This window comes from Pollachius pollachius, assembly GCF_949987615.1.
Source record: "Pollachius pollachius genome assembly, chromosome: 19".
NCBI lineage: Eukaryota > Metazoa > Chordata > Actinopteri > Gadiformes > Gadidae > Pollachius > Pollachius pollachius.
The window spans coordinates 20789449-20811526 of record NC_136952.1 but is presented as its reverse complement, the minus strand read 5'-3'; the positions used below and the strand labels follow the sequence as shown (position 1 = coordinate 20811526).

General features: G+C 43.4%; 1 protein-coding gene across 3 annotated transcripts; it reads right to left on the bottom strand.

The window, feature by feature from the left end:
• Positions 1-2564: 2564 nt before the first annotated feature.
• On the bottom strand, positions 2565-18278 carry LOC307090357 (protein NLRC3-like). 3 transcript variants are annotated; one of them, XM_079756958.1, is made up of 14 exons: positions 18157-18278; positions 17959-18068; positions 15326-15422; positions 15099-15192; positions 14807-14907; positions 12115-13930; positions 11566-11739; positions 10719-10892; positions 9315-9488; positions 7916-8089; positions 7260-7433; positions 5869-6042; positions 5646-5692; positions 2565-4209 (listed from the first exon to the last, which is right to left on the bottom strand). In XM_079756958.1, the coding sequence occupies exons 5-14, from the start codon at positions 14841-14843 to the stop codon at positions 3632-3634; spliced, it is 3522 nt and encodes a 1173-aa protein (XP_079613084.1). In that variant the 5' UTR covers positions 14844-14907; positions 15099-15192; positions 15326-15422; positions 17959-18068; positions 18157-18278; the 3' UTR covers positions 2565-3631. The 3 variants fall into 3 exon arrangements, with proteins under 3 accessions (XP_079613084.1, XP_079613082.1, XP_079613083.1); XM_079756956.1 differs by lacking the exons at positions 17959-18068; positions 18157-18278 and adding an exon at positions 15698-17158; XM_079756957.1 differs by lacking the exons at positions 17959-18068; positions 18157-18278 and adding an exon at positions 17110-17154.
• Between the last annotated feature and the right edge of the window lie 3800 nt (positions 18279-22078).

The following is a 22078-nucleotide window of genomic DNA, read 5'->3' as shown; positions in this document are numbered from 1 at the left end:
CTGTAAAATGTGCATCCGAAAAGTTTATACACACAATTTCAATGTGTTTGAATCACACATTATAGCCAAGCTTGTGTTGTTGTTAGTGTAGGATCAATAGGTCGATTAGTGAAGCTCCAGATTGATACTCCGTTTTCCCCTCGACGCATACCTCACCCAATATCCACAAAAATGAAGTTTAAAAGGTTTACTTGTCAAACGCAAACTACAAAAATCATTTTCCACAAGATGAGGTTTTGATTAGTGGTGAGAGATAGAAAGAGAGGTCAAAAAACTGTGTGGCTCCACGTTGTTATCCTGACTGTCTGTCACCGGTAGGTAACACCAATAAGTTCCTCTCACACTTCAAAATAAAGTAACTAAATGCGCGCATACACCAAAAATATTGCAAGTAAATTTCAAAATAAAATTCTATGTATTCAAAAGTAACACAATTGACTATTATATTATTTCTCTTTTGAAAAATCCATAAAATATGGATTTTATGGATTATGGATTCATGGAACCCCTAAACAGCATCGCTCTGGTACATTAGAACTCCACTGAAAAGGAAGTTCATAAAATATGAACTTAAATAAAGTAAACAGGCATTTAGGCTCCTACATTGAGCATGAATGCTACGTTCAGGTATCCAAATGATCTAGCGGTGTTCAGGTTGGCTACAGGCTACGTGATAACTAAACCAACATCTAGACATTGGTAATTCATGAATAGTAGTGATTGGTAATAAATACATTGTGGTACATCGTAGTACTCGGTGTCCGTGACAACCTGACGCAGCGCGCACTGTGAAGAAAACACCAGCCTGCGTGGGGGGGGGGGGGGCTCCTGGGTCTTCACCACCCACCGGGTCCTGACCCCCGTCCCGGGGAAGTACGAGTTGCTAGGCAACGGCGCCCTGGTGGGGCACCGGGTCCAGCGGTCCGAGGGCGGGACCTACACCTGCTGGGTGGGGGAGGGGCGTTGCCAAGGGCGACCACGGCGCTGGAAGTGCTGCTGACTCCGCCCTCCAACGGACCCCGCTGAGAAGAGAGAGACCCCCCCACCCGTCTACAGGGCTAGACACACACACACATGAACTTACATAGACACACACACACACATGAACTTACATAGACACACACACACACACACACATGAACTCACATACACACACACACACACACGAACTTAAATAGACACACACACACACATGAACTTACATAGACACACACACACACATGAACTCACATAGACACACACACACACACACATGAACTCACATAGACACACACGCATGAACTTACATAGACACACACACACATGAACTCACATAGACACACACACACACATGAACTTACAGACACACACACACACACATGAACTTACATAGACACACACACATGAACTTACATAGACACACACACACACAAACTTACATAGACACACACACACACATGAACTTACATAGACACACACACACACACACACATGAACTTACATAGACACACACACACATGAACTTACATAGACACACACACACACATGAACTCACATAGACACACACAGCCACATGAACTTACATAGACACACACACACACACCCACACACATGAACTTACATAGACACACACAGACACACACACATGAACTTACATAGACACACACACACACACATGAACTTACATAGACACACACACACATGAACTTACATAGACACACACACACCCACACACCGAGGGGGGGGGGGGGGGGGGGGGGGGGGGGGAGACGGGGGAGAGAGAAAGAGAGACAGAGTGTGTCCGGCCGTCTGTCTGTGGTTTCTTTCCATAACCGACACAGAGACACTGAGAACCCCCCCAACCAAAACCCAGGGAGGAAAAACATTTGTGGTTTTATTTATAATTTCTGATTAATATTAGGTCTGTCAAGCGATTATAAAACATAATCTAATTAATTACAGGCTCTAATTAATCTAAATTAATCTCATACTTACATTTTTCCGAGAAGGTATTTCAAAAATAATTTAATTCAATTAACATTTCTTTCATTAACATACGGTGCATATTAAGATCAAATGAATAACATTTCCGTCTCACTCAGGATTCAATGCATCTCAGTCGAGTGTGGCTTGACGAGGCTGGCTGCTAGCGCCAGCTTCAGGGGCGGTGGCAGCTCGTACCTGCCAGCTTGCTACCAAACGTTTTGGGTTGAGGTGATATTTAAGGGTTGAAGAACTCCGGTGATAGGAAAATTCCTTACTACAGAGATTGCAGATAACGGTGTTCCTAACTACAGTTCCGTCTCGGAGTTTAAACTTGAACTTTCCGTGCACGGGGCCGAGCAGCGTCTTCTCGTCTGCCTCCATTTTGTTTCAACGCAAATGACACACCGGGTCAAAGGGCACTATAGAAGTGCGATTAATCTGCGTTCATTTTGTTAAAGCGTTATTTTTTCTGTGATTAATTAATCGGAATTAAAGCGTTAATTTGACAGGCCTAATTAATATATTATTTTTCTTAAGGCACTTATTGAAGCATTATTCACTAATAAAACAAGAAATCATCGGCTCAACACACGAAAACATTCAGTTGGATCCACCGAGTTGTTTATTGCAATTATGCTTCATTAACAAATACAACAGAAAAATAGCCCCTTACATGGACACAATAAACAGGAGGACTAAAACAATAGAAGCAGCAGACTTTACAAATCATCATCAGGTGTGCACATATCTTTAATAACTGAGCATGTTCTGCGGACGCTTGGTTCCCATCAGAACACAAAAAATCAAGATTCAGTTTAAAGTAATTTACAACATGCAACATTATCGCATATACCTCTTGGTTATTATTAATAAAATATAAAATCTGCTTTAAATCAGGTTGTAAATCAGGGTTATAACAAAAATGATGATATCAGAGCCCTTAAGACCAAAACTGGTGACGTCTGAAAACATACAAACATTTACCATCAATAGGTATTTTACATACATTTCAAATAATAAATGTGCTTATCTAACTATGGAAGATCTTAAAAGTCTTTTCATGGTTTATCATACTATACTGTCTAGAAGAGGGAGAGAGATGGAAAGAAAAAGAGAGAGAGAGGGAGGGAGAGAGAGAGAGAGGGAAAGAAAAATAGAGATAGAGAGAGAGAGAGAGAGAGAGGGAAAGAAAAATAGAGAGAGAGAGAGACAGAGAGAAAAATAGAGAGTAACAGAGAGAGAGAGAGAGAGAGAAATAGAGAGAGAGAGACTATAACTGCCACAGAGACACTGAGTCATCAGTCCTCTCAGTGTGTGTGTGTGTGTGTGTATGTCTGTGCATGTGTATGTGTGTGTGTGTGTGTGTGTGTGTGTGTGTGTGTGTGTGTGTGTTTGTGTGAGTGTGTATGTTGTGGCAACCCGGCCCCAAAACACCTGCGAGGGAGGGAGGGACTTTGATTTATAGTTCCGCTGGGATGGGAGATTCCCCATTTTGCATTATTTTCCCCTGAATAAATGCGCCGTTGCCGGCCGTTTTCTCATCAGAGACTTGTGTTGATTTGGGGGAGGTGGGGCACGACGGAACCAGGTTACCACCATGTGTGTGTTTGCATGTGTGTGTGTGTTTGTGTGTGGTCCTCCTCCCCCGCGCCAGCTTTTTTTTTTTCTACAACCGACACAGAGTCGCTGAGCTCCCCCTCTCCTCTCCCACTGGGGTCCCCCCCCACCATACCAAGACCCCAGGGAGGAGGTCCTCCTGGGTGAAGGAGGACCAGAAGGTGTGGAGGTGTGTCAGTGTGTCTGAGGACCCTCCTCCACCTGGGGACACTCTGTAGAAGGACAGAGAGCCAGCAGGCCGGTCCAGATACACTCCTACTCTGGTGGAGCCAGCGGGGGGGAGAGGGAGGACTGTTCTCCTACCGTTGTACTGGGCAGAGTAACCATCATCATCACATTGAAGACTCCAGGACTTGTTGTTCCCTCCAAGCCCGCTGTCACGACCCGCTCCTCTCCTTGTTATTCCTCTGTATGTCACTCCTATATCAACATCTCCTTCCCACTCTACCTCCCAGTAACAGCGGCCAGTCAGAGCCTCTCTACCCAACACCTGGGGCCAGGAGTGAAATCTCTCTGGGTGAACCGGGTATGACTGGTCCTCTCTAACCCGCGTCACCTTCCTGTTGTCCTCAGACAGAGAGAGGTCTCTGTGGGCCGTGTTGGGGTCCAGTGTAAGTTCACAGGCATCTGAGGGAGAACCAGACATGATGAGCTGCTGAACCGCTCTTCATCCTCATCATCATCATCATTATCATCACTAGTACTGTTCTCCTGCGCTCTTCTTCTCTTTATTTTCTTACAGACTCTTTTTGTGATCGCTCTCTCTTCTTCAAACATTAACATAGAAAGACAAAAAAAATATCATATGATAGGTACTATATTGGAATCATGTGTTGTATATTTTCTAAGCAATAGGACACATTGTGTTTAAGTAAATTAAAGTTAAAGTTGATTGGAAATCCCATGTCTGTGTGAGTGGCTGTCTCAGTCAAAACATTGAAACGAGGACAAATGTATAAAGTGCATTTACTCCCTCAATATTTACTTTTTTTTTACACATTAACATATCATACATCAAAATGTTCGGTATGATGAGCTTTTTACACCCATGAAATATCTAAGCAATATTTGTTATATCTTCCAAGATATTCCACTTTTGGGTTTCCCAATACACATAGATGTCACTCAACCTTCAAAGGGACAACTGTGTAAAGAACAGACTGAAGGAGCTGAGCTCACATACAGGCTGGAGATGGACTGATGAACCATAAAACTGGTTCATTTATTATTGACATGTACTCAGACATACACCTGCTCACCTACACATACATATACACATCACTGGGGGCACTTGGCTAGGATTCGTATCTATATCATCATACACACACAGACAGCCTGGACATTAACTGTCAAAATATGTATGTATACTATGCATGTATGTATACAATGTATGTATTGTGACATAATTCACACATTCTAACAGGCCTCATATGCCCTTGCCAATTAAAGAGGCTTCTCTCTCATCTTAGGGAGGGATCCTGAGCCTAGGGAGGCGTCCAGCTCATACAGGAAGCCATTCATCATGTGTCAATTCTAGAGATACGAGCGCTCAAGATGTTGGAGAGACCCAGACGCTCAAGGCCACAAAAACAAGAGTAGTTCCCGCACATAGCCGCAAGAGATCAGCATAGAGAACACATACGGGTATCCAGGAGGCGGGAGTTCAGCACCATGCTTAGCCAATCAGAGCACATAACTGAGTCCACGCCTGCCCAGTATTAAAGTCCCAACACATAGCCCAGGTGGCAGAACACTCCAGGTAATGCATCCTTCAGATGCCCTACTAAGTGTATCTCCACGCGTGCCTATACAATTCCCCTCCTTTTGCATCATAGAGACTAGTCCAAACCTTTGGACTAGTCTCTGACTCACTGTAAACAGTGAGTTAAAGCGATCCTTACTCGGCAAACTATTTCCAAAAAGAACACGGCTGTAGGTAGGTAGGTAGGTAGGTAGGTAGGTAGAAGGGTAGGTAGGTAGGTAGGTAGGTAGGTAGGTAGGTAGGTAGGTGGGTGTAAATGTATGCATAAATATATATATACATAAACTAAAGAGACACTTACACTTCTTTAGAGCTGGTTTCAGCCTCCACACTCCACCGTGCACCACACTGGGGGGGAAATAAAGTGAGAGCAGCATGTTGAAACATTGACCTTCATCATCTGCCGTCTCATCACGTTCTACACAACATGAGTGACAGCTGCCTCTTCCAACCACTTCATCTACCAGCGGCTTGAATCCTCGTAGGAGACTTTGTCCCTGAGTGGTGAGCTGTCCTCTCCATACCTGAGAGTGTCCAGTCTCCAGCGTGGATCCTCCAGTCCAGCAGAGAGCAGCGCAGCTCCAGAGTCTCCTGGGTGATTGTAGCTCAGGTCCAGCTCTCTCAGATGGGAGGGGTTGGAGCTCAGAGCTGAGGCCAGAGACGCACAGCCTTCCTGTGTGACCAGGCAGCCAGACAAGCTACACACACACACACACACACACACACACACACACACACACACTTTATTATATTTATTCTGGTTGAGAGCAGTTCATACTAAAGTAACCACATTTATAAAGTGTATTCATTCCATTTGGAGGACAAGGAGAACAGGAAGAGGAAGTGGGGAGATGACATCATCATAGACATCAGAAATTCCTTCACTTGGATGTGAAACAGGATCATAAACAAATGCTCCTTTCTCAATAGCTACAACTCAATGAGATATTGTTGGTTAGAGTCAGGAGAAGTCCGCTGTGTTTGGTACGCTGAGACCGTTTCTTCACAGGTTCTAACATTGTGTAGAACCAGGGAGAGTTTTGTCAGCAGGCAAAAGAGCAACAGAAAGGCATCGGACATGAGCAGCACTACACCAAACTAATGTGAAGTTAATAAAGTCCATCTTTAATGTTCAATATGATTCACTTTACCACGGCCAGTGATGTCCTATGGTGAGGTGTACATTATATTCAGATCACAGCACGGCTAAAGCCTCATCCCCATGTCTACACTAATGACAACTCCTCAGCTCACATCTGCTGACCAGAGTTGCATAACATATAACACAACATACAAGTAGTTAACAGGTCAACCCCTAACGCTAACATCAGCTGGCCAGAGCTACATAACATATAACAAACATAACATACTAGTAGTTAACAGGTCAACCCCTAACCCTCACATCAGCTAGCCAGAGCTACATAACATATAACAAACATAACATACTAGTAGTTAACAGGTCAACCCCTTATGGAAGAAATTAACGATTATGTTTTCATGGCAAACTATGATTATTATTAGGCCTATATATCTAATAGTAGAAAGCATCTAAAACACCTCCAAGGCTTGACACAGCGCCAGAGTGTCTGGGGTCAAGGCGTGCTGACCTCAACCTGGTGTTTTAGATTAGTTGCTGTTGACCACATGCTTAAAGGAATTTATGACTGACCGGCCGTGGGTAGACATCTCATATGGGAAACAGCTTTGTTTGTGAGTTAGTCTTAGTTAGTTGAAATGATAGAACTCGGTTATTTTCTACCACACCCTAACCCTCACATCAGCGGGGCAGAGTTACATCACATATAACATGCATACCGTTTTGTGTGTTCTTTTCAATAACGGTCCAACTAGTTGTTGACCATCCCTTACATATTAAACAACACCAAGACCCAGTTTGAAGAGGCTGAAAACGGACCTGAGAGTTTCCAGTATACAGTGTGGACTCCCCAGTCCAGCAGAGAGCAGCTTCACTCCTGAATCCTGCAGATCATTGGTACTCAGGTCCAGCTCTCTCAGACTAGAGGAGTTGGAGCTGAGAACTGAGGCCAGAGCTTCACAGCATCTCTCTGACAGATCATAGCCCTTCAGCCTTCACACAAAATAAAGAGAACAGGTTAGGAACTGTGATTAAAATAACTTACATCTTCAACTTATTACATAATGAAGAAATTGTGGTTATTCAAATTGGATTTAAAATCTATAACAATAAGATAGTTGTTTTGCAGCGTTTGAAAAGTCGTTTTGTATATTAATATTACTTTTAGTTGCAATATTATGTTTATTATGCATTGTATTGTAATACATGTTATGAGTTAATCTAAAGCAATATTTTGTATGTAATTAGAAGTTTTATTCCAGTATTATGTATATTGTGTTTGGAGGAGAATAAATATCATAGCGATCAGGAAAAGACTTTGAGAGCACGAGAACCAAGACATTATTTGTGCGCTTGGGGATGTCAGTTGTGTGCTGCTTCACTACACGTGCACACTTTTATGGATGTAAATCTGTTCAATGTCTTCTGATATTGAACCTTGTGGTGTAACTGTTTGACCATTGGGTAAAACTGACCTGAGAGTTTCCAGTGTACAGTGTGGACTCCCCAGTCCAGCAGAGAGCAGCTTCACTCCTGAATCCTGCAGATCATTGGTACTCAGGTCCAGCTCTCTCAGACTAGAGGAGTTGGAGCTGAGAACTGAGGCCAGAGCTTCACAGCATCTCTCTGACAGATCACAGCCCTTCAGCCTTCACACAAAATAAGAGAACAGGTTAGGAGCTGTGATTAAAATAACTTACATCTTCAACTTATTACATTATGAAGAAATTGTGGTTATTCAAATTGGGTGTAAAATGTATAACAATAAGATAGTTGTTTTGCAGCGTTTGAAAAGTCGATTTGTATATTAATATTACTTTTTGTTGCAGTTTTATGTATATTATTTATTGTAATGTTATCAGTTAATCTAAAGCAATGTATTGTATATGATTATAAGTTTTATTCCAATATTATCTATATTGCATTGTGAGGAGAATAAACATCACAGCGTTCAGGAAAACACTTTGCGAGCCCGAGAACTAAAGGTACGGCCACACTGAACATGTTACGCGAGTATGATTAGGCCTAACCTGCTGCTTCATCATTGTGTGTCACAAAAATGGTTCAACGCCCCTAACGCACCTACGGAGCTAGATAAGCCCGCCCAAAACGTATTTTCCCCCGCTACTTTTCTTTTGCTTGACAAACATGGCTGAGATAACCACCGTCGCTGCGCTGTATTTGTTGTGGGGGTTCGAGGAGCGCAGGAAACCCAAACGCCGTCGTGTTTGGGTGCATGACATCCTACGTAGGTGCTCACAGCTGGGTAAGTTTCACCACCTCCTCCAGGAACTCCGCCTGGATGACGGCCGGTTCCAGCGGTATTTTCGGTTGACTGGGGCCATGTTCGATGACCTGCTAGCCCGGGTTGGTGCCAGGATCTCCCGTCAGGACACCAACTACAGGCGCTCCATATCAGCTGCGGAGCTGCGGAGCGCCTGTCCTCCGTCTCTCTTCCAGTGACGTCGGGTCAAGATCAACGCTGATTGGCTTTTGGCTAAGCGTCACGCGTAGGAGCGTAAAAAGTTACATTTTTTGAACTCCGCGCATAGGTGCGTTGGGCACGTAGGTGCGTTGGGGGCGTTATTTAGGTGAGTAGAATGCGTCTAACGCGCCTAAAGCGCTACTTTAGCACGTGTAACGCATCTACGCCCTAAACCAATGGTTCCCAATGCAAAAATGTGGATTTTCTACGCCTTTGACGAGCATGAGGCGTTCATTGTGGCCGTACCTTTAGGGAGCATTTGTGTGCTTGGGGGTGTCAGTTTCGTGCTGCTTCACTTTACGTGCACACTTTTATGGATGTAAATCTGTTAAATGTCTTCTGATATTGAACCTTGTGGTGTACATGTTTGACCATTGGGTAAAACGGACCTGAGAGTTTCCAGTGTACAGTGTGGACTCCCCAGTCCAGCAGAGAGCAGCTTCACTCCTGAATCCTGCAGATCATTGGTACTCAGGTCCAGCTCTCTCAGACTAGAGGAGTTGGAGCTGAGAACTGAGGCCAGAGCTTCACAGCATCTCTCTGACAGATCACAGCCCTTCAGCCTTCACACAAAATAAAGAGGACAGGTTAGGAACTATGATTAAAATGACTTACATCTTCAACTTATTACATAATGAAGAAATTGTGGTTATTCAAATTGGATGTAAAATGTATAACAATAAGATAGTTGTTTTGCAGCGTTTGAAAAGTCGTTTTTTATATTAATATTACTTTTTGTTGCAGTGTTATGCATATTATGTATTGTATCGTAACACATGTTATCAGTTAATCTAAAGCAATGTTTTGTATATGATTATAAGTTTTATTCCAATATTATGTATATTGTGTTGTGAGGGGAATAAACCTCAACGCGATCAGGAAAACACCTTACGAGCACGAGAACTAAAGGTACGGCCACACTGAACGCGTTACGCGAGTATGATTAGGCCTAACCTGCCGCTTCATCATTGTGTGTCACAAAAATGGTTCAACGCGCCTAACGCGCCTACGATGCTAGATAAGCCCGCCCAAAACTTATTTTCCCCCGCTACTTTTCTTTTGCTCCACAAACATGGCTGAGATCACCGCCATCGCTGCGCTGTATTTGTTGTGGGAGTTCGAGGAGAGCAGTAAACCCAAACGCCGTTGTGTTTGGGTGCATGACGTCCTCCGTAGGTGCTCACAGCTGGGTTTCACCACCTCCTTCAGGAACTCCGCCTGGATGACGGCCGGTTCCAGCGGTATTTTCGGTTATCTGGGGCCATGTTTGATGACCTGCTAGCCCGGGTTGGTGCCAGGATCTCCCGTCAGGACACCAACTACAGGCGCTTCATAACAGCTGCGGAGCGCCTGTCCTCCGTCTCTCTGTGACATCGGGTCAAGCTCAACGCTGATTGGCTATCGCGGCTAAGCGTCACGCGTAGGAGCGCAAAAAGTTACATTTTTTGAACTCCGTGCATAGGTGCGTTGGGCACGTAGGTGTGTTGGGCGCTTTATTCAGGTGCGTAAAACACGTCTAACGCACCTAAAGCGCCTAAAGCGCTACTTTAGCGCGTGTAATGCATTTACACCCTAAACCAATGGTTCCCAATACAAAAATGCAGATTTTCTACGCCTTTGACGAGCATGAAGCGTTCATTGTGGCCGTACCTTTAGACAGCATTTGTGCGCTTGGGGGTGTCAGTTGCGTGCTGCTTCACTTTACGTGCACACTTTTATGGACGTAAATCTGTTAAATGTCTTCTGATATTGAACCTTGTGGTGTAACTGTTTGACCATTGGGTAAAATGGACCTGAGAGTTTCCAGTGTACAGTGTGGACTCCCCAGTCCAGCAGAGAGCAGCTTCACTCCTGAATCCTGCAGATCATTGGTACTCAGGTCCAGCTCTCTCAGACTAGAGGAGTTGGAGCTGAGAACTGAGGCCAGAGCTTCACAGCATCTCTCTGACAGATCACAGCCCTTCAGCCTTCACACAAAACAAAGAGAACAGGTTAGGAACTGTGATTAAAATAACTAACATCTTCAACTTATTACATAATGAATAAATTGTGGTTATTCAATATTGGGTGTAAAATGTATAACTATATGCAATTTGTTGTGAAGGGGCGGCAGTAGCTCAGGAGGAAGAGCGGGTTGGCTGGTAACCTGGAGGTTGCTGGTTCAATCCCCGCTCCTCCTAGCTGAGTGTTGAGGTGTGCTTGAGCAAGGCACCTAACCCTAACTGCTCCAGACGAGCTGGCTGTCGCCTTGCAGGGCTGACTCTGCGGTCGGTGTGTGAATGTTTGCGTGAATGTGAGGCAATATTGTAAGGCGCTTTGGGTGGCCAATGGTTAGAAAAGAGCTAAATAAATGCAGAACTTTGTTTTGCAGTGTTTGGAAATCGTTTAGTCTATTAATATTACTTTTTGTTGCAGTATTATGTATATTATGTACTGTATTGTAATACATGTTATTAGTTCATCTAAAGCAATGTTTTGTGTATAATTAGAAGTTGTATTCCAATATCATGCATATTGTGTTTTGAGGAGAATAAATATCATAGCGATCAGGAAAACACTTGTAATGTAATGTAAATCTGTTAAATGTCTTCTGATATTGCACCTTGTGATGTAACTGTTTGACCATTGGGTAAAACAAACCTGAGAGTTTCCAGTGTACAGTGTGGACTCCCCAGTCCAGCAGAGAGCAGCTTCACTCCTGAATCCTGCAGATCATTGGTACTCAGGTCCAGCTCTCTCAGACTAGAGGAGTTGGAGCTGAGAACTGAGGCCAGAGCTTCACAGCATCTCTCTGACAGATCACAGCCCTTCAGCCTGTACCCAAAATAAAGAGAACATGTCAGGAACTGTGATTAAAATAACATACATCTTTAAGTTATTCAATAATGAAGGAATGTTATTAGTTTAACAAGAAAAACTAAATAATTAGATGTATAAATGAATACTGCTTCTAATTTCTATTGTTCTGAATATTCTCTTATGTGTACTTTAATACATTACACGTTAATAGGACACCTACAGAGATGTTTTGTAAATTATTTTAACTAGTATGTTTATTCTGTTATGAGCAAAATAGTAATACTATGGAATGAACCTACAGAAATCTTTTTCATATTATGTTAACCTTATATTCTAGTTGTATTTATATTGTGTAGTGTGTATTGTAATACATGTTATTAGTGAACCTACAGAGATGTTTTGGAGGCTTTGACCACTGGCAGTAGCCTGAGAAGACCATTTTCTGAAGCAGAGTATTTTTCCAGGTCAAACACGTCCAGCTCTTCTTCTGATGTCAGTAAGATGAAGATCAGAGCTGACCACTGAGCAGGGGAGAGAGATTCTCCGGAGAGACTTCCTGATGTCAGGTACTGCTGGATCTCCTTCACTAAAGAACAGTCATTCAGCTCATTCAGACAGTGGAACAGATTGATGCTTCTCTCTGGAGATAGATCTCCTTTTATCTTCTCCTTGATGTAAGACACTGTTCCCTCATTGGTCTGTGACCTACTTCCTGTCAGTCGCAGCAGACCTGTTTTAATCTGAGTAGTCAGTGATCTTTTTTTCTGTCCCAGCAGACCTCGTAGGACAATCTGATTGGTCTCCAGAGAGAGACCCAGGAGGAAGCGGAGGAACAAGTCCAGGTGTCCGTTCTCACTCTGTAGGGCCTTGTCAACACCACTCTGGTAGAGGAGGAGTTTATCTTTCCTGGAGGTTGAGAGCAGATTGACACCAGTATCGATGAAGGACAGAAAGACATAAAGGGCAGCCAGAAACTCCTGGATGCTCAGATGGACAAAGCAGAACACCTTGTCCTGGTACAGCCAACACTCCTCTTTAAAGATCTGGGTGAACACTCCTGAGTACACTGAGGCTGCTCTGATATTAATGTCACACTCTACCATATCTGCCTCGTAGAAGATCATGTTGCCTTTCCTCAGCTGGATAAAAGCAAGTTTCCCCAGAGAAACAATGATCTTCCTGTTCTCTGAACTCCAGTGTGGATCTGTTTCAGCCCTCCCATGGTACTTCCTGTCCCCCTGTATGGACTGAACCCTCAGGAAGTGGCTGTACATCTGAGTCACGGTCTTGGGCATCTCTTTGATCCAGGATTTTTTGAAGATGTCCTCCAGAACTGTAGCAGTGATCCAACAGAAGACTGGGATGTGACACATGATGTGGAGGCTTCGTGATTTCTTGACGTGGGAGATGATTGTGCTGGCCAGCGTCTCCTCTCTGAATCTCTTCCTGAAGTACTCCTCCTTCTGTTGGTCGGAGAACCCCCTCACCTCTGTCACCATGTCAACACACTCAGCAGGGATCTGATTGGCTGCCGCAGGGCGTGTGGTTATCCAAATGCGAGCAGAGGGAAGCAGGTCGCCCCTGATGAGGTTTGTTAGCAGCACGTCCACCAAGGTGGACTTTGTGACATCAGTCCAGATCGGGTTTCTCTGGAAGTCCAGAGGAAGTCGACACTCATCCAGACCATCCAAGATGAAGACAACTTGGAACCGGTCGAATCTGCAAATTCCTGCTTCTTTGGTCTCAATAAAGAGGTGATGAAGAAGTTCCACCAAGCTAAACTCTTTTCCTTTCAGTAAATTCAGCTCTCTGAAAGTGAGGAGAAATGTGAAGTGTATGTCCTGGTTGGCTTTGCCTTCAGCCCAGTCCAGAGTGAACTTGTCTGTTAAGATGGTTTTACCAATGCCGGCCACTCCAGTTGTCATCATTCTTCTTATTGGTTGATTGTGTCCAGGTAAGGGTTTAAAGATGTCTTCACATCTGATTGGTGTTTCTTCCTTGGCTGGTTTCCTGGAAGCTGTTTCAATCAGTCTGACCTCATGTTCCTTGTTCACCTCTCCACTGCCTCTCTCTGTGATGAAGAGCTCTGTGTAGAAGTCGTTCAGATCTGTTCGCTCTCCTGCTTTAGCGATTCCCTCAAACACACACCTGAACTTCTTCTTCAAATGAGACTTGATTTTATCTTGGCACTCGACAGCAGCAGATCCTAAATGAGAAAACAACAGATAACATCAGTTAGTGGCTTCATTTCTTGTGGTCGGAAAAGCTGGTTGTGAAGGACTGCATGTTACAGATTCAAAATGTTAAGGACTATTATTTGCACAGCAATATTATTGGTCTAATGAAAGTAATAATGATAGTGAATCAGTGTAAAGTGATTTCCTATGCTGATAAAACAAGACAGGGTTTCATCACTTCCACTGAGTTGTTCTGCTGTTGGTCTGCAGTATAATGATTAATGTTATTTAACCTGATAGACCCACAATAACCCTAAATATCTGGATCAAACCATCTAACCTGCTACCCCACAATAACCCTACATATCTGGATCAAACTACTTAACCTGATACCCCACAATAACCTACATATCTGGATCAAACCATTTAACCTGATACCCCACAATAACCTACATATCTGGATCAAACCATTTAACCTGATACCCCACAATAACCCTACATATCTGGATCAAACCATTTAACCTGATACCCCCACCATAACCCTAAATATCTGGACCAAACCATTTAACCTGATACGCCCACAATAACACAACATATCTGGATCAAACCATTTAACCTGATACCCCCACAATAACCCTACATATCTTGATCAAACCATTTAACCTGATACCCCCACAATAACCCTACATATCTGGATCAAACCATTTAACCTGATACCCCCACCATAACTCTATATATATGGACGAAAACATTTACCTGATACCAATTAACCCCACACCATTTAACCCCAAAGAGGAAAGATACTGCTCCTTAAAAATATAATTTCTTCTCTTTTTTCAAGATAAGATCTATTTTGCCCCTTCAAAATAATAGTCTCCTCTGTTTTCAAAGTAAGAGTCTCTTACCGCCCCCCACTGTGTCAGCCAGTTCCTCCTGGTTCATCTCCAGCTCTGTTTGATGCTGCTGTACAGACTGAGCACTGGTGACCTTTGACCTCTCCTGGTGTCTGTGGAGAACACACACACACACACACACACACACACACTTTAGTTTTTCCTGACTTGGAAACATCAGTACCAGTAAAGTCTGATAACAAGAGCCTGTTCACTCCTGCTGGACTCTTAGAGAAAAACAAGAACCAGGATTTATGGACGTTTGATAGAAGCTGTATCTTTATGATCTCTGATGAATCCTCACCTCTTCTCAATAGACAGATAGTCTCATAGAGCGGTCACTCTTCATGGAGACACAGCTGGTTTCAGGGGAGTCTGCTCTCTGCTGCTGCTCTGGGCTTCAACACACACACACACACACACACACACACACACACACAGCTTTAACTCAGACTAATGATGGAGTCATGATGCATCACTGCTGAGCTCTGAGGTGGACAACAGTCACAGACAGAGAGATCCTCTTCTTACCTCTTAGCTTTGCTCCGGTGGCCATGTTCCCCAGACAGAGTGGTCTTAGAGGCAGGACCCCCCTCCTCTCTCTCCTCATCCATAGTAGACTGGAGACCTGGACACAAACACAACTCCATACTGTTTCTACTGGCACTCGGCGTTGGTTTACTCTCTGCTTTTATATGAGCTGTGTATTGCGCTCACAGGGGGCCGTTGTCTCTGTTAACTTTGGACAAGAGGCAGGGTCTCTCCTAGACACAGATTCATAGACCTTATCATTCCCACACGTTTCTCATATACTCTTTAATAACGTATCATCATTCAACACAGAAGGTCTCAAAAGGCTACAAAATGTCTGATAAGATCAAGATCACCGTGCGGATATCATACCAACTGCTCCCTGTGCTGGTTAAACCGCTCTGAATGCAGGACCATACATGGACTTCCTCATGTGGTGACATCACAACCAGATCTGTGAGGCAGGCCCACAGAGAACAAGACCCGGTAAGAGAGGACGTTTAAACACCTTCACAAAGCAAGATGGCCGACTTCCTGTCTAAATAATGTTATCATAATACCGCACTACAAATATAACAGCTGTACATTCTGTCCTAAGTACCTTTAAAGTCACGCAAGGACACAAGGAGTCACAAGAAGAAAAAGTCATTATTAACATCAACCTGACACCTGACTCCATGCTGGAAGGTTCTGGGTTCGATCCCCAATTCCCACAGTCTAACAAGTATCATTCTACAGAGCAGGAATATTAAAAATGTTCAACCTACTGATAAGATTCAAAGTTATTCATATGTATGATCTATCACAGATAAGAGTGGACTACAGTATCTTAGTCTTCTTCCTACAGTGATAAAGTGAGCCACACCAAACCATCCAACTCATAACAAGGAAATGGTGAACCAACCAGTTGGACCAGTTCCCCTCCCAGTTCATACTCCTCACAGACTAACCTCTTATAGGCGGCTGATCCATGACCTCATTCAGTGATGAATAGTAATCACTGTTTAAAATATGAAGAATGGACAGAGAGCTCTGAGCTCTGTCCACTCTGAGTACAGAATACTCAGAGTGGACAGAGTACTCAGAGTTCACACACACACAAACACAGAAGAAAAAAAGTCACAAACGGTGTACTCTTCTGCAGTCTGTGATTCATTCAACACCAGTGGTAGTAAAGTGGAACATTTTGCTAGGTCCGTTTTGAAACCCTTGAAAAGGTGCACTGCAGCACCACCTGCTGGTGAGAGGATGTCAGTGGGATTGGCTGAGCTGAAGAACACAAACCAGTGGTCACCTGTGACTTCTGTGTTGAGGCGGTCGCGGCAGTGTTAATTCACCTTGCAGGTCATGTCCCTCTCATACGAGTGATGCTCTCAGATATAGAGTAGGCCTACACTACTGCAGAATGATGCAGGCCCACAGAGAGCAACACCCAGTACAAGATGACGTTTAAACACCTTCACTAACCAAGATGGCTATCTTCCTGTTGAAATAATGTAATAATACCGCACTACACTAACAACTGTCCATTCTATCCTCAGTACCTTTAAAGGTACCACAGGACTTTTGATTAAGAACCAATACTGAATCTGACGAAACAGTCATTATTAACCTCAACCTGACGCTTGACTCAAGGCTGAACATTTCTGGGTTCGATCCCCAAAGCCCACAGTCTAACACGTAGCATTCTACAGAGCAGGAATCTTCAAAAATATTCAATAGTAATTTTGACTAAAAGTTATTCATATTTATCATCTGTCATGGATCAGAGTGGACAACAGTACCTTAGTCGTCTTCCTGCTGTGATGAAGTGAGCCACAACAAACCGTCTGACTCATATCAAGGATATGATGTCCAACCATTTCCCCTCCCAGTTCATACTCCTCCCAGACTCTGCTTTTATATGAGCTGCGTTTTTCCGCTCACAGGGGGCTGTTGTCTCTGTTAACTTTGGACAAGAGGGTGGTCTTCCCTAGACGCAGATTCATAGACCCTCTCATTCTCAAGGAGGGCAGGACCATATATGGACTTCCTCGTGTGGTATGACATCACAACCAGATCTGTGATGCGGGCAAACAGAGTACAAGACCCAGTACAAGATGACGTTTAAATGTCTCCACTAACCAAGATTCCTGTCTGAATAATGTAATCATAATACCGGACTGCAAATATAACAACAGTTCAATCTGTCCCAAGTACCTTTAAAGTCACCCAAGGCCGCAAGAAGGCACAAGAAGAAAAAGTAATTCTTAACTTCAACCTGATAGCTGCATCTTATAGAGCAGGAATCTTAAAAATGATCAACCTACTGATTCAAAGTTATTCATATTTATGATCTATCATGGATAATAGTGGACTACAGTATCTTAGTCTTCTTCCTGATGGACCAGTTCCCCTCCCAGTTCAAACTCCTCCCAGACTAACCCCGAATAGGCGTCTGATCCATGACCTCACTCAGTGATAAATAATAATCAGCTTATTGAAGCATGGACAGCTCTGAGCTCTGTCCACTCTGAGTACAGAATACTCAGAGTGGACAGAGTACTCAGCGTACACAGTACTCAGAGTACTCAGAGTGAACACACACACAGACACACACACGGACGCCACCGTGGGCGGTGAGGCTCTCGTACCTCTGGAATCTCTCGACACCATTACAGGTCTTACTTCACTGGACGCCATTGTATTGGCAGTTTAAGTGTTATGACGCTGGTGACGGTGTTGTCTCTTCACCCTGCTCCACCTAGGGAACACAACAAAATGAAAACCCCACTTAAGTACACAACACAACGATGATCTCACCTTAGTACACAACACAACGATGATCTCACCTTAGTACACAACACAATGATGATCTCACTTTAGTACACAACACGATGATGATCTCACTTTAGCACACTCTTTTGACGTCCGGAGACAAGATGGAGGCCGGTGTTGTGACAGTTTGTACAGTTGGTGTTGTGGTGCTCCTGGTCTCTGGCGGGAACCCAGGCTGCAGCTACTGGGGCTTTCCACAGCCAACACTCAGCACACCATGTGACCCAGGCAGCCAATCAGGTCACCCAGGCAGACTGTTTCCAAACCAGTCAGATCAGTCCTGGGCCATCTTGGTTCTACACGCCAGCTGGTGGGGAACTGAATAAGGATTCATACATTCTATTATTTGATCTGCAGAAAGATTATATCTCTGTTTTCTTGATGTTAAACAAGACATATTATGGTGTTTCCCCACAAGTAAACAAAGTATTTGACTTCCAGAGAACATGTTTTTGAAGCTGTTTGCCTGAAATAGCTTTTAGGAAAAAAGAATTCTACTAGTATTCGCCTCTGTTTCAGTCCCTTCAGAAGTCCCTTTCTGGTGTCTGTAGCTTTAATGTAAATGAGCTGCTGCCCATTGACCAATGAGCTGTCAGACTGAACCGCAGCATGGAGGAGAAGGGATTGTTGCCGTTTGCGGACTCCTGGAGCTCTATATCTATATAATATAATATAATAATAATATTATACATGGGTATTCATATAATATTATATCTAATATCAAGGCCAAAAGCTATGTGCACCTCGGATGATATTATGTATCATAAAGACTGCATCTGATATCTCTGGTACTTCCACAACAAGTTAAGACTCGTAGTGGGGGATATCTCGGCCATGGTTGAGAAGAATTGGGGAAAGGAACTTTGGCCTTGACTCTCTGAAGTCCATGAACCGCGATATGGAGGAGAAAGGGATTGTCAGCCAAGCTCACCCACAAATACACACACACACACCTACACACACACACACACACACACACACACACACACACAGATCTGACTGGGGATAGGAGAGGTTAATTCACTTGAGTTGGTGAACAGGTTATGTTTTTAAACTGTTTATTCTCTTGCCAGAAGGACTATCTAGACTAGGCTACTTCTAAATATTTGTGAATATTTTTACTTTTATTTAATTTATTTTACCCAAAAAATATATTCAGGGCTAATTGAATAAAATCCGGGGCTTTAGCCCCGAATAAAACAGTATGGTGACGCCCCTGGGTTCTGGGTTCAGGGTTCAGGGTCTGTGTTTAGGATGTCTGGGTTTAGGTTGTGCATTCAGGGCCTTATCAACTAGGTAAACACGCGTCCTGCCGTCCTCTGAGCTCCAGGAAACGCACCAAGTTCCAGGTGGTTCATATTTAGCTCAGACCTCGTTCGGTCAATACATTCATGATCCAAAATCTGACGGCAGCTGATCTCAGATCAGGTGAATTGGGCTTTTGTTTCTTTCACTTTATACGTTTTGACCAATCCGGTTGCTGGAGGCAGAGCTATTTGCAGACAAACTAGACCAGCACACGAACATTTTAAAATGTAAAGACACACACACATTCCTGTACAATTAATTGAGGTGTAAGACAGCTCCCTCTGTTGGACAGTTTGGACAACAGTCTCACACCAAACTACATTTTCCGTTTGAACCAACGTAGCTATAGTACATTGACAGTGTTGAGAAGGATACTTTTAAAATGTATCCAGTTACAGAATACAAAATACATGCCCAAAAATGTAATATGTAACGTATTCTTTATCATCACTTAATCTCTTGTATCTTGTAATCTCTTGTAGAGTCTTGTATTCTGAATACTTGGATTACTTCCACATTGAATTGCATTGTATAATGGTAGGAATGCGGCATCAAATCCTTACTAAACAGGCCTATTCTGGTGTGTTCTTCTGTTCAAACTGGCTGAATGTGTTAGGCCCAAGTATCCCTGAAAGTGCACTATTTTATATATAATTTGCTGTAGTGGAACAAAGACTATAAGGGTATGTTCATGCGAAAGATATTTGCTATTTTATCTAACATTTTTTTCACTGAACTAAGTGCATAGGTGTTGCCTATAAAATCACCTTAAAATAGAGAGAGAGAGAAGATCGTTCAATCATCGGACAAAAAGGTCTGGGGCGGTAGTGGACCGGTCAAACTCCTTCTCCCTCATCCTGGTGCTGAATGCATCCGCATTTTTATGTGTTTTTTCCAGCATACGTTTTATGTGGGTGTCTGTCCAAATTCCCAGACGGTCCGATAATTTGCTGCTAGTCTTGGAGTTACCTGTTTCGTCCAAAGAGGCATATACTTTTGAGAACTGGATCGGACCGAGGTGCGTTCGCTTTCACATCTACCCGAACCGAGACCAGCTGTTCAGGGAGGTCTCGGTAGGCTGATTTGGTTTACATCGAAGTGAGGTGGTTGCATTCACACCAACGCACCGAACCAAGAGACCAAACTCTTTTAGTGCGCACTAAATGCTGTTGGTGTGAAAGCACGAATAAAATGCTGAAACAGAAGTATCGTCATGTAATCCATTGATTTCAACAATGCAACTGTATTCTAAATGGCAACTATTTAAATTGTAACTGTAACGAATACAGTTAGCTATAATTGGTATTCTGAATACGTAACGCCAGTACATGTATTCCGTTACTCCCCAACACATGTACATCGATGTGAGACCGGGTAGGCAGTTTGAATGTGTTGTAGTAGCAGAGAATGGCCTGCGGGGGCAGTATGTACATTGTTAAATACATGAATAGGCTTGAATTTGGTAGAAATATGGATGTTTTATATTTTTACAAAATGTATTATGTAAACATTGCTGAATAACATTCATCATGTATATTAAATGTATTGCAGGAGTTTAGCTTGACATTAACCAAGTTAAAGGTCAATTAATGAACTGCACCAAACATGCAGAAGTCAATGTAGGATTTTAATATACAGTATAAACAAAAACACTTGAGAAGTTTAATACATACTTTTGTAAAGGAAAGCAGAGGAAAACATTTTCAAATCAATCATTTCAAAATGTCCCCACCATTCAGAAAGCAACTGAAGAGGTTTGTGTAAAAACAGTCCTCCCTGACCAGCTCTGTCCCTGACTCTAAACCCTGACTCTCAACCCTAACGCTGAACCCTCTGAGGGCAGGAAGACGCTCCTTCAGTGTAAAGGTTCAAGAAGACACTCCTTCAGAGTAAAGGATCGATCCACGGAGAAGGAAGAAGAAGGGAAAGGAGTAGAGAGTAGTGAAGTTAGTGACAGACGTGAGGGAAAGGTGTGTGGAAGCACACGGGTACATGTGGGGTCAAGAAGATCACTCCCAGTGGAGGTCATTGAGCCATCAGCCTCAGACCGCCGAGCTCAGCAGGTCTTCTGGAGGACGAGGCTCAGATGAACTGAGGAGACGGGATCAGCAGGATGTCAGGATCAGGTGGGGTTCAGCTCAGGTATGTCTGCCCGGACCAAACAAGGACATGGATTAGGTTCAATATTAAAAAGATGCAACAATATCTGAACCAAAGAGCCGTCATTAAGGAGCAGGCAGGCTTTAGGACGCCTTGCTCAAGGACGCATCACTTTATTCTGAGGACTTGAACCCGGCACCATTAGTCTGAGGGTTGAACCCCCCCAACCCCCTACCTAGTCTACTACGTCCAGATAATATAAACTTACGAGGAATCCTTGATGGTAGAGTCCTGGTCGTCCTCAGGATTTGCCTTCCAGATGTATGGCTTCTCCATCAGTACTCCAGATTCCTGGTCTGGTTACAAACGTAATTTGTCTCTAATGTAAGGTAACAAACAGTGGTAATTTGTCTCTACTGTAAGGTCAAACACAGGAGAAGTTGGGCTCTAATCTAAGGTAACAAACATAGTAGTAGTTTGGCTCTAATGTAAGGTACCAAACACAGGAGTAGTTGGGCTCTAATGGCG